Here is a 12,650-nt window from a genome sequence, read left to right as displayed (position 1 = left end):
ATATCCCTGACCTTATCTCTTGTCAAAATACAAGTTATTGCCTCAGCATCTTTGCTACAAAGAAAAGAATTTTTTTTAATTTTAAAAATAAAGCCAGAGGTCTGGATTTATAACTAGGTTTGAGTTAGTTTTCTGGTGGCAGTCACAGGTGTTGTTTGTTGTGTGTGACACAGGTATGTGACAGGACACATCTGGGCCTGTCCCCCCAGTGAAGGAGATGATTACATCTTCCATTGCCACCCACCTGACCAGAAAATACCCAAGCCCAAACGTTTGCAAGAATGGTATAAGAAGATGCTGGACAAGGCATTTGCTGAGAGAATCATTCATGACTACAAGGTTTGTTACTGTTTAATTTCTGATTTAATTTTTTATGGCATTTTCATCTGAAGGGAGCTGCTGTTGTTTCAGAACACCTGAAAAGTGGGGTAATGTCATACAAGGGGTTTATTCTCAGTGTCTTCATTTTCTTATATTTTCTTGAGGTTCTGCCTTTCAGGCTGAAAATTCCTTAGGTTTGATGTCTGCATGAGGGGAAATCTGCAAGAACCTGCCTTTGTATATTTTTCTTTCACTGCCTTTTCTAGGCAAGGAAATATGGAGCTTTTCAAGGTTTATAGAAGCTGTTTGTTTCTGGAGATTCTGGAGGAGCAGGTGGAATGCTGAACCCCACTAGTGTGAAATAAAAGAGCTCCTTATGACAAGAATGGTTTTCATAACTGGAGAATACCGCACGTACCCAAGGAAATAAGTAGAAGGTGGCAAAGGGAGCATTTGCCACTCCTTTCATGCTAAAATTTACAAGAATTCCTTAATAGTAGTGACAGTGCTGGAAAAAAAAGATGTTTTGATGGCAGCTGACAGTTACTAAATGTGTGGAGTAGCAACAGCCTCTGTGTAACAAGCCTTGTCATCGGTGTAGCAAAGAGCTGGGAAATCTGGGTCTCCTAATAAGGGGGTTTTGAAACCAGGGAGGGGTTTCTTGCATTTTCCAGATTTTGTATCTCCCATTATGTCAGGAACGTGAACTGATAGCATGATGGGGGTCAGGAGAGCCTCAGCACTGACCCTCAGATGGAACAGGGAGTGGGGCTGTGCCTGTATTGCCAGGCTGCATCCGGGGCTGCCCCCAGAAAAGGAGACCTGGCAGGAGCAGCCCAGGGCTGTGAGTGAGGCCCAGCTGTTCAGTGCAGCTCTGGGTCGTGTCTCTGGTTCTCCTCTCCCTCTCTTAAGTGATCTTCATTTATTTATTCCTGCTCTGGTGTGATGTGCTCAACAGGACATCTTCAAACAAGCAACCGAGGACAGGCTGACCAGTGCCAAGGAGCTGCCTTACTTTGAAGGTGATTTCTGGCCCAACGTGCTGGAGGAAAGCATTAAGGAGTTGGAGCAGGAGGAGGAGGAGAGGAAGAAGGAGGAGAGCACTGCAGCTAGTGAAACAACAGAGGTGGGTTAACTTTATGGGCTGTATTTTCCCTTAGCTCACAAAACTGATAATTAATGCTTTAATTCAGAGAGGTCACATGCAGTAAACTAGAAAAGGTCATTTACAGCAGATGTGAAATCAGGGGGCCCTTTAACTGCATTTCTGTTTTTCTTCTTGGTTAACAAATCTACTGATGGTTTCGTTTGGGTTTTTTTAACAGACTCAGAAGTCACTTATGTCAGTTCAGCATCTCTCTTCTCAGAGAAATGTGTTAAGCTGCTTTTGCCACGCTACATTTGCTTACAGTCATTTGGCTGAGCTTCTGGTTCACACCTCTGCAAAGCACCTCCAGTATTTGCATTTTGAAAGGTGCTGGATTTTTCAAAGCTGAATGAAATGTGGCTGTTATTTAAGCACAGGTACTTGTAGTCATTTGCAACAGTAAAGGGCTGAAATTTAAAAGTGTTTATTGCAGGCTTTGTGTTGGTGGGAAATGTTGATCCTGATGGTGCTGTTCCTTCACCAACATTCTCTCTTTGTCTATAAAAACCAACCAAGCTAACAAAAAAAAAAAAAACCAAACCCTAGACCCCAGGTTTTTCAGGGCCCTGGACAGAATATCATCATTCGTTTTTATTTCTGTCTTGATTTTATCTGCAACCAAATGGTCTCAGTACTTTTGTACTCTTCCTTTTACTTGAGATTTGCAGCAAGATGTTTTGAAAATAAATGTTGTAGGACAATCTGAAGTCTCACAGATTGAGGTAGAATCAAAAGCTTTACCTGGGAAAAGCCCCCCTTCAGCTTAGGTGCTGTGACTGTGTGCCTTCAGTCTGTGTTACATGGGATTGATGTGGAGGGATGGACCTTAATCCATCAATTTTGTGATGTCACAAAGTTCCTTCTGTTAAACCTTAGCAGCTCTTGCAAAGTTAATACAGTTTGTGGCTATGTTTTCATGGAACCAAGAAGCTTTCACTTTGTTCCTTCTGAATGTAACTTTGAATATTGAGATAGTTCAACAAACACTGCTGTATAAAAAGAAGTGGAAGACAAGGCTTGGAATTAGGCTGCAGCCCTCTCTTGCTAACAGGTTCACTTCCAGTAAATCAGGGAAAACACTGGTGTGAGCATTTACTCTGCATCTAGGAGGGGAAAAAAGGTGTTTGAAAAAGCCTAGAGCAATTAACTGTGAACTCAGACAAGTTGTGGCCTAAAATGAGATGATGCAGCCTTGGCTGGGAACATCCCTGTGCTCCCACTTAATGCCTGGGGCAGCAGGGGGACAAAACCTGCACCCAGGTTGCTGAGGTGTCATCCAAGCATGGGACAGTGGGGTCTTTGCCACTTGGTTCAGGAGAAGTAGCACATTTAAAAGCATGAGAACTTCCCCAATGCAGACACCTAAATTGGGTCACTTCATGGAGGAAACTGCCCAGCAATGGGGATCTCCATGGGTACAAGCACCACGTGGATCTCGGTACTGGAGTGGCACAGAATCTGTCTGTCTTAAATTCTTCATCCTAAACTTTGTATATGTGAAGAGAAAGCTCCCTAAAAGTCAACATGTGCTGCAGGTATCAGTCAAAGGGAGTCTAAAGAGGTGGGAAATATTCAGAATTCTTGGCAAAGGTTCTGAAGGGGTGAGGCTCCCCCAGGAGCCATCCGTCAGCATCTCTGCTGATCTGGCTGAATGTCAGAATGAAATGGTACAAGCACAACCCTACAACTTCTTAAAACAGCTTGGAATACTTTGTACAGTTCACCAAATAGAAACTTGCTAAAGGTGGAGTAGAAAGAAAACTTAGACTTGGTTTGTTTGATAAGTTTCAGTCTGTTCTTCCTTTTGGTGTTTAAATTTTAAGATCTCAGTTGGTGCTTTAGGATGTGGAGGCAAAGGAGGGCAGGCTCCAATTCCATCAGTGGTAGGAAACCTGGGGGCAGTCAAGGTGGGAACATAAAACAGCTCACTTCAAGTCACTTAGAGCTCTGTCTGGTTTCCTGTAAAATAGTCTCATTTTAATTTCCAAACAGGTTTGGTCAAAAAATCCACAAAATTAGTTAGAGAGAACCCAGGAGTGGACAGGGAATTCCTGTCCAAGCCTAATTAATGGAATGGAAGGATGGCAGCAGTCTATAAATAGAATTGCTTCCTGCAGTTGGAATATTTTTGTTTTCCTCAAATAAATATGCCTGTGGATAAATCCTGTGTTTGCTTGTACATACTGTTCGTGGAACTTGCTTCCATATGTGTATATATTTATATTTATATCCAAGTATTTCAGTATCTTATTTTTAATTTTATGGTGACCAACATTCTAGAAGTTGGAGAGGGGTTTTTCCTGAGCCCTCCCTGCTGAGGGCTTGGGTTTTGATTTTTTAAGGACCTGAGAACTCTAAAAGTTATTTCTGTTTTCTCAGGTCATCTAAATAGCATCATCTGCTATTTTTCACTCTCTTTACTTACATCTAACATTCAGTGTATGGCCACTGTGGTCTGTGTTGTAACTTGGGCACAAGTGGAGGTTTTGGAGATTATTTTTTTGGGAGTTGCACGTGCAGCTGGAAGCCTGCAGGATGGAGAATAATGTGTTTTGTTGGTTTCAGTTCAAATCCTGCATGTTCTTATCTGTGTCCTAGCCCTAAATCTGTTCAGTAAAAACAAGCATTAAATCAGAGCTCAGGCAAGTATGTGGCACACCAAATGCACAGCAAAGCAAAGTACTGCACTCCTGGAATTCTAAGTCCATATTATTTGTGTCATTTTATCATCAGCTGCAAGATCTAAAGCAGTGGAAGCTGAAGTATGATGTTTGAGAAGGAAAAATAATCAGTGTAAAATGGGAATTTTTTAATGTATACATACTTTAAAAGTCTATTTTTAAACGGTGTTTGGATTTGTTTGCCTGCCAGTTTGGCTTTTGATTTTTCCTGGAAGATAGGATATATTTAACACAGGAGGGCTGATTTGCAGGCATTGGAACAAAGTTCTATTCCTGACAGCAGAAGTGTGTCACTGTGAGCCCAGTGAATGGGAGAGAGCTCTCCAAAGTGTAACATCTTTCCCGTGCCTTTATTGCAGGGGAGCCAGGGCGACAGCAAGAATGCCAAGAAAAAGAACAACAAAAAAACCAACAAGAATAAGAGCAGCATCAGCAGAGCTAACAAGAAGAAGCCCAGCATGCCAAACGTGTCCAATGACCTGTCTCAGAAGCTCTATGCCACCATGGAGAAGCATAAAGAGGTACTGTGGAAATCTGCTGTAAAGAGAGAAGGGTTTATTCCTGTAAATGCAGGCACAGTGATATTCAGAACTGAAAAATCAGGAGGAGTAAACCCTTTGGTTGGGCTAGGAATGTTTCTGTTGCATAATAACATATTGGAAGAGATTAGCCTAAACTAAGTTAATTAGATAAGGTTTGTGGCACACCATCACTGCAGAGAGCACGAGCTCCTTCCTGCAACATTACCTGACCTCGTTGCCTTTTATTTCTTCCCCATTTATCTGCAGGTCTTTTTTGTGATTCATTTACATGCCGGGCCTGTGATTAACACTCTGCACCCCATTGTGGACCCGGACCCGTTGCTGAGCTGTGATCTGATGGACGGGCGAGATGCCTTCCTCACCTTAGCCAGAGATAAGCACTGGGAATTCTCCTCCCTGCGCCGATCCAAGTGGTCCACGCTGTGCATGCTGGTGGAGCTGCACACCCAGGGGCAGGATCGCTTCGTCTACACGTGCAATGAGTGCAAGCACCACGTGGAGACCAGGTGGCATTGCACTGTGTGCGAGGTACGTGTGGGGCAGAGGGGGCATTGCACTGAGTGAGGGATGTGTGGGGCAGAGGGGGCATTGCACTGTGTGAGGGATGTGTGGGGCAGAGGGGGCATTGCACTGTGTGAGGGATGTGTGGGGCAGAGGGGGCATTGCACTGTGTGAGGGATGTGTGGGGCAGAGGGGGGCATTGCACTGTGTGAGGGATGTGTGGGGCAGAGGGGGCATTGCACTGTGTGAGGGATGTGTGGGGCAGAGGGGGCATTGCACTGAGTGAGGGATGTGTGGGGCAGAGGGGGCATTGCACTGAGTGAGGGATGTGAGGGCCCCTCAGAACTCAGCCCTCTCTTGTCCTGCAGCTGAGTTTGATGGGGTTTTTTTGATATTGCCCAAAATTCCTCCAAATTAAGGAACTATTCTGGTAAAGGGCTGCTAAACCTTAAGGGAGGTGACTGCCATGTGGGTAGAAGAGGTGCGTGCCTCTTCTAGAAAAAGTGACTTCAGTTGCTCAGCATGGAAAACAGCAGTGCTCTGGGATGGCTCCTGCTGCACTCTCTATTCTGCTACTGCTCCTCTGCATAGATGAGTTTTTAGTTTAATTTTAAAGAATCATGGATGTTAGAATGGTTTAGGTTAGAAGGGACCTCAAAGACCATCTTGTTCCACCCCTCTGCCATGGGCAGGGACACCTTCCTCTGGACCAGATTGCACAAATTTTAGGACCTGTGTTAGAGAGCAGTTATCCATGGGGCTGTACCAGTATGCTTGAGGCTTGTTGGAGGGCTTGTGTTGACCTCTGGCTATAGCTGAACAAAAGAAGTTTGAGTAAGTGCAGCCTCATTTTTACACTGCAAGTTATTGCCAGGTTTTGTGAGGGAAGGGTCTTAATTAATTCCTCTGAGGAAAGCATTGAGCAGAGCTTCTTGAGGCGAGGCTGCAAGACACGGATTGGACACATGCGGGAATTAGGTGGTGGAAGGAGGTAGGGCCTTTAGGCTGCCTCTGGGTAACTCTGTGTAAGGGAGTGCCCTTCCTCCAGCCAAAAAAGACACAGGGCAGCAAAAATGTGGGGGTTTCCAGGTAAGTGTCTGCCTTAGCATGAAACTTGCTCTTGTTTAGAGAATTTTAAAAGTACATATTTAAGGGTAGTAATTATTAGTCAGTAATTACACTAAGGATAGATAAATGGAGATCCAGACCCTACATTTTAGGCAGTGACCATAGATTTCTCTCACTGGTTGGAGGTGTTGGCACCCCAGTAGGCATCACAGAAAAATAAACAGTTAATGTCAGCAAAAGGGAAAATTTAAAAAAAAAAATTCTGCAAGACTTTTTCATGTAACAAAAGGACACAGTGACAGCCCCAGTGCATTGTTACCTGCCACAGTGAAGAGCTGTGATTGCAGGCTGGCTTTGCTGAGGCTGCTGCCCTCCCTGCTCCAAAGCCCACTGCCTGGACAGGCTGTGCAGCCATTCCCTGGCTGAGTACAGGTGTGAGTTGAAGTGGCAGCTGTTGACAGTGTGTGACTGTCGTCCTGCTTGTGCTCTGTGTGGTTGTACCCACAAACACCCAGCGTGTGCCTGCACAGGGGCCTGGTGCTGCTCCCCTGGCACCACCCCGCTTTTTCTGCCTGTGTGGTTCGTGCCCTGTCAGCAGCTGAGCTCTGGGTTTTCTTCTCTTGCAGGACTACGACCTCTGCATCAACTGCTACAACACTAAGAGCCATGACCACAAGATGGTTAAGTGGGGCCTGGGTCTGGATGATGAGAGCAACAACCAAGGAGAGCAGCAGTCCAAGAGCCCCCAGGAGTCGCGACGGCTGAGCATCCAGCGCTGCATCCAGTCCCTCGTCCACGCCTGCCAGTGCCGCAACGCAAACTGCTCCTTGCCATCCTGCCAGAAGATGAAACGGGTTGTCCAGCACACCAAGGGCTGCAAGCGCAAGACCAACGGTGGCTGTCCAGTGTGCAAACAGCTCATAGCTCTTTGCTGCTACCATGCCAAACACTGCCAAGAGAACAAATGCCCCGTGCCATTCTGTCTCAATATCAAACACAAGCTCCGACAGCAGCAGATCCAGCACCGCCTGCAGCAGGCTCAGCTCATGCGCAGAAGGATGGCTACCATGAACACCCGAAACGTGCCTCAGCAAAGTTTGCCTTCTCCTACCTCAGCAACGCCTGGTACCCCTACGCAGCAGCCAAGTACACCGCAAACACCGCAGCCTGCTCCCCAGCCCCAGCCCTCCCCTGTAAGTATGTCACCGGCTGGCTTTCCCAGTGTGTCCAGAACTCAGCCCCCCACTACTGTCTCGACAGGAAAACCCGCAAACCCAGTTTCTGTGCCGCCGCCTCCGGCTCAGCCGCCACCGGCCGCCGTGGAAGCGGCTCGGCAGATCGAGAGAGAGGCTGCCCAGCAGCAGCAGCAGCTCTACAGGGTCAACAACATGAACAATGGTTTGCCTCCCAGCCGCCCGGGACTCGTGAACCCCACGGTGGGCTCGGTGAACCAGATGCCGCAAGTCAGCATGAATGTACCCCGGCCCAACCCTGTGAGCGGCCCCGTGATGTCCAACATGCAGCCCGGGCAGTGGCAGTCGCCGCCGATGCCGCAGCAGCAGCCGATGCAGCCGGGAATGGCCAGACCGGTGATGCCGATGGCGACGCCGCAAGCCGTGGCCGGGCCCAGGATGCCGGGCGTGCAGCAGCCGCCGCGGAGCATCACCCCCAATGCACTTCAGGACTTGCTGAGGACCTTGAAGTCACCGAGTTCTCCACAGCAGCAACAGCAGGTTCTTAATATCCTTAAATCCAACCCTCAGCTTATGGCAGCTTTTATAAAGCAAAGAACAGCCAAATACGTGGCGAATCAGCCCGGGATGCAGCCACAAGCAGGGATACAGCCCCAGCCCGGGATGCAGCAGCCGCAGACCGGCATGCAACAGCCGGGCATGCATGCGCAGGCGGGACTGCAGAACATGAATGCGATGCAAGCCGGAGTGCAGAGACCAAGCGTCCCCCCGCAGCAGCAAGGGATCGGAGCTATGAACCCCCAGGGACAAGCGATCAACATCATGAACCCCAGCCACAACCCCAGCATGGCCAACATGAGCCCACAGTACCGCGAGATCCTGAGGCGGCAGCTACTGCAGCAACAGCAGCAGCAGCAGCAGCAGGGAGGGGCCGGCATGGCAGGAGGGATGGCAGCACACAACCAGTTCCAGCAGCCCCAAGGCCCGGGAGGTTACCCCCAAGCCATGCAGCAGCAGCGGATGCAGCAGCACCTATCCATACAGGGGAGTTCCATGGGACAGATGGCTCAGATGGGACAGCTGAACCAGATGGGCCAGCCCGGCCTGGGGGCGGACGGCGCTCCCAACATCCAGCAGGCCCTGCAGCAGCGCATCCTGCAGCAGCAGCAGATGAAGCAACAGATAGGGTCCCCCGGGCAGCCCAACCCCATGAGCCCACAGCAGCACATGCTCTCAGGACAACCGCAGGCGTCTCATCTCCCTGGCCAGCAGATCGCCACCTCCCTCAGCAACCAGGTGCGGTCCCCAGCGCCCGTTCAGTCTCCCCGTCCCCAGTCCCAGCCACCACATTCCAGCCCGTCACCCAGGATACAGCCCCAACCGTCACCGCACCACGTCTCTCCCCAGACTGGTTCCCCCCACCCAGGACTCGCAGTCACTATGGCTAGCTCCATGGATCAGGGACACTTGGGCAACCCAGAACAGAGTGCAATGCTTCCCCAACTAAACACCCCCAACCGCAGTGCGTTGTCTAACGAATTGTCTCTGGTCGGTGACACCACCGGGGACACATTAGAGAAATTTGTGGAGGGTTTGTAGCATTATGGGAGCATCACTTTTGTTTCTTCTTTCCTTTCGTGTTCTTGGATATTTTGTACTGAAAAATTCAGACATCTGGGTTGTTTTGAATCCTAGATGGAACTGCTGCTTCCTACAGATGGAAGAATTAATTGCTGTTTAAAAATAAAAAGAAAAAAAAAACAATACAAAGAATATATTTTTTTGTTAAAGCCAGGCGGTTAAAATATCTGGTCTCTTTTGTGGGTTTTTTTGGTTTTTATTTTTTTGTTGCTGTTGACTCATACCTTTTTTTTAACGGGGAAAACAAGTTCATTATATTCATATTTTTTATTTGTATTTTCAAGACTTTAAACATTTGCGTTTAAAAGAAGAAAAAAAATAATATTCAGAAACTGTTTCCTGAAATAATGCAACATTATAGCGTATCCTGGTAACTTTGACACATGGCGGGAAGATTTTTGTTTTCTATAGTGAACTCTGCAGGCGTTTGAAGTATTACCCCTGGGAAGATAGGAATTGACTCTTGCACACATTGGCCAACGCCAAAATCCTTGTCTTGCAGATGTAGAAATTGTTGCTTTGTTTCTCTGATAAAACTGGTCTTAGATGAAAATAGGGATGATCACTCTTAGGCCGTGCTGATCTGGATAGAGAAGAAACATTCTTTTCTTTCTTTCTTCTGTGTGAAACTTGAAACGAGGAAAGCAATTCTAGTGTAAATCATGCAAGCGCTATAATTACTATAAATAAGAAAATCCAAGAAGATTCAATCACTGTATAGAATGGTAAAAAGAAAAAAAAACTCATTTCTTACTTATAATATCATATTGTTAAATAAACTGTGTGCAACAGACAAAAAGGGTGGTCCTTCTTGAATCCATGTACATGATATTAACACTTAGTGTTTGGGTTTTTTGTTATGAAAATGCTGTTTTCAACATTGTATTTGGACTATGCATGTCTTTTTTCCATTGTATATAAAGTATTGCTTAAAATTGATATAAATTACTGAAGTTTTTAACATGTATTCTGTTCTTTAAAATCCATGTAAGAATGTTTAAGGTTTTTATTTATTTATATATTTTTTTCGATCATGTTCTTTGTAAGACATAGCTATGACGATTCACTCATGACCCGGAGCAGCCAGAGGCAGCGGTAGGAGAGGCACGATCCATGGAATATTGTAGGTAGCATGTCTGTTTTACAACACCCTTAGTGATTGTTTCCTTTTCGGGGAGGGAGAGGAGAGGGGAATGGTTCCCAGACATCGACTCTTCGCAGGTGTTCATCCATAAGGGTTAACTGGAATAAATTATTAATAGCCGTTGCTTTTTAAAAACTGCATTAATTTAGAGAAGGATCACCAATGAAAGGAAAATAGAGAGTATTGAGTTAATTCTAGGCTAATTTATTTAGTCTACAGTAAAATATGAACCTATTGACTTTAACACTATTTTTCTGCTGTTAACTCTGAGTCTAGATTTGAGGGTTTTCTGTGGAATAAAAAATAACAAATCATGTACATGTTCCCTTTAATATCCTGTCACCATGCCCTCATGTCCCTGGGATACTCACTCCTCCTCCCCTCAGTGAATTGCTTCCTCGGAGTTAAAAAGTCCAGGGAAAACTTCCCAGCGTAGGTGTGAGCTCAAACCACGACGAGCCTAAACCGCCATCCCTCAGACCTCGAGGCTTCTCTGTTCCATGCGCCTGGCACGGGCTGTGCAGCGAACCCAGCACGGTATCCCGGGAAGCACGGGGCACACGTGGCTTTCCACATCCAGTTAGCGCTTCCTCCAGCCTTAACGTTTTTATCGGGACACTGGTGGGGGAGGACGGGGGGGAGAAGAGCAAATCTTTATCTCAGCTTTTGTCCCCGTACTGTGAAAATTGTGGCTGCGGCGCCACTTCGTCCTTTTTAACTGGAGAGGGTCTCTGCTTCAACTTTTACTTGCAAACTTTTAACTATTGTACCTTTTTCAGTACCATCGGATTCATCTGCCCACGCAATTGTCTTCAGCAATTCAAGATGTCAAAATTTGGGGCTGGGGTGAGGTCAGTGAACACTAAACCCAAAGCTTGTCCAAAAGAAATTGCTGTAAAAAAAAAAAAAAAAAAAAAAAACCAAACAGAAAAAAAAAAAGATGGAAGCCCTGATGCTGTGTCTCATGCTGTGTACTTAAAAAGAGGAAAAATACTATATTTGTGATCAAAAAGAGGAAACTTGAAGTGTGCTGGTGTTTCTAATAAAAGCTGGTAAAACTGCTTGGATTGAAGGATGGTTCCACTTGGCTGGTGCCCGCAAGGATCAGCGGAGCCTGACGCCCGAGGTTAAGATAACTGCACTCAATCTCACTTAATTCCTCTAAGTAGCCTCCATTTTAAAGGCATCGGCACCGCTGCCGGATTTGGATAAACTGAGTCCTGTTTGGAGCACAGAGCTGGTGTGGCCCAGGCTGCAGCTCGCTTGGGTGCCCATTTCTGGGGAAGAGTGGAAAAAACAACGGATGGGAAGCAAATGCTGGAATATTTTTTAAGTACAACCTGAAGTGTGGCGAGATCACAGAGCCAAGGGATCGATGTAGATCCGATACCCACAGGTGTATTAGGTAAGAGCAGGTGTTTTACCAGGAAGAGAAGGGGAGTGCAGAGCTGAAATTAAACCTGAGGAGGGGCTGGGCGTGCTGTCCTGCAGCCTCGGTGGAGCTTCACTCCAGTCTCCTGTGAGCGTTGATAGGAAAGTCAGTGTATCTGAGCCTGGATGGGCATGGCTTTTCCAAGTCCTTGTCTGTTTGATGGGGAGGTACGGTCAGTAAGGAACAGTATCCCAGAAACATGGGAATTTATAAGGCAAGAGTGCACTGGAGCTTGGTGTGGGAGCTCTACCACCGAAGAGGGTGGGTAAGACCTTCCCCTCAGTGAATTCTGGAGTGGAAGAAGGTGCTTAAATCTGAACGTCGAGCTGCAGCGGTGGTTCTCTGCTCTTTTCCCGGGCTGCCCACCCTGCTCCACTCTACTGCTGGCTCCTGCCTCCCGCCGCCGCTGCTGCCGCAGGCTGGGAGCTTTCCCTCTTGCTACCTGCACAGCTGGGCTTCCCCTCTTGGCTCATCCCTGTCCCACCAGGACAGAGATCTGCCCACAGCACTTGTGCGTGCTCCCCGCTCCATCTTCCGGATGCATTAGAGCAAAGGGGCGAGGAAGAGGAGCCTTCTTGCCAAATAGGCTGGGACAGTCCCCCCTCGGTCACTGTCAAAAGGCAGCAGTAGATGTTGTCCCTTCTAGCCGGTGGCAGCGCATAGCAGTGACAGCAGTTCATGGCTTACAGGGTGATCTGGATGTGCGTCGGGTGCTTCTCCCAAAGCAAATTGCAGCCCATGGTTCTTCCAGTGCAGGGAAGATGGAGCAGCCACCCTGGAGCTGGGAGCTGGGGGAACACCACAGAGGTTGCTGTGCAGGGCAATCTGTCCTTCCCTGCGCTTTTTCACAGGCGGGAATTTAAAATGCAGAGCAGGACGCTGTCAGGACAGTGATTGAAGCACGTTGGAGCCAATCCCCGGATAATTAAAACGAGCCTGGACAGAGGGGGAGGATCTGTATCAGATCCCGTGCGAGCCCT

General features: G+C 47.3%; 1 protein-coding gene across 5 annotated transcripts in view; it reads left to right on the top strand.

Moving 5' to 3' along the window:
• CREBBP (CREB binding protein) overlaps window positions 1-11,209 on the top strand; it is a 96,204-nt gene extending 84,995 nt beyond the window's left edge. For 3 of the 5 annotated variants that reach the window (XM_032126409.1, XM_032126412.1, XM_032126407.1), the window contains 5 exons: window positions 174-339; window positions 1,280-1,447; window positions 4,509-4,670; window positions 4,938-5,219; window positions 6,887-11,209. In XM_032126409.1, the coding sequence (XP_031982300.1) occupies window positions 174-339; window positions 1,280-1,447; window positions 4,509-4,670; window positions 4,938-5,219; window positions 6,887-9,052 (2,944 nt within the window). In that variant the 3' untranslated portion in view covers window positions 9,053-11,209. The remainder of the gene's footprint in view (window positions 1-173; window positions 340-1,279; window positions 1,448-4,508; window positions 4,671-4,937; window positions 5,220-6,886) is intronic. The other 2 variants (XM_032126411.1, XM_032126408.1) reach the window with 1 other exon arrangement.
• The last annotated feature ends 1,441 nt before the right edge of the window (window positions 11,210-12,650 follow it).

Source organism: Corvus moneduloides, chromosome 16, assembly GCF_009650955.1.
Source record: "Corvus moneduloides isolate bCorMon1 chromosome 16, bCorMon1.pri, whole genome shotgun sequence".
Taxonomy (NCBI): Eukaryota; Metazoa; Chordata; class Aves; order Passeriformes; family Corvidae; genus Corvus; species Corvus moneduloides.
This window is presented reverse-complemented; position numbering and strand designations above follow the sequence as displayed.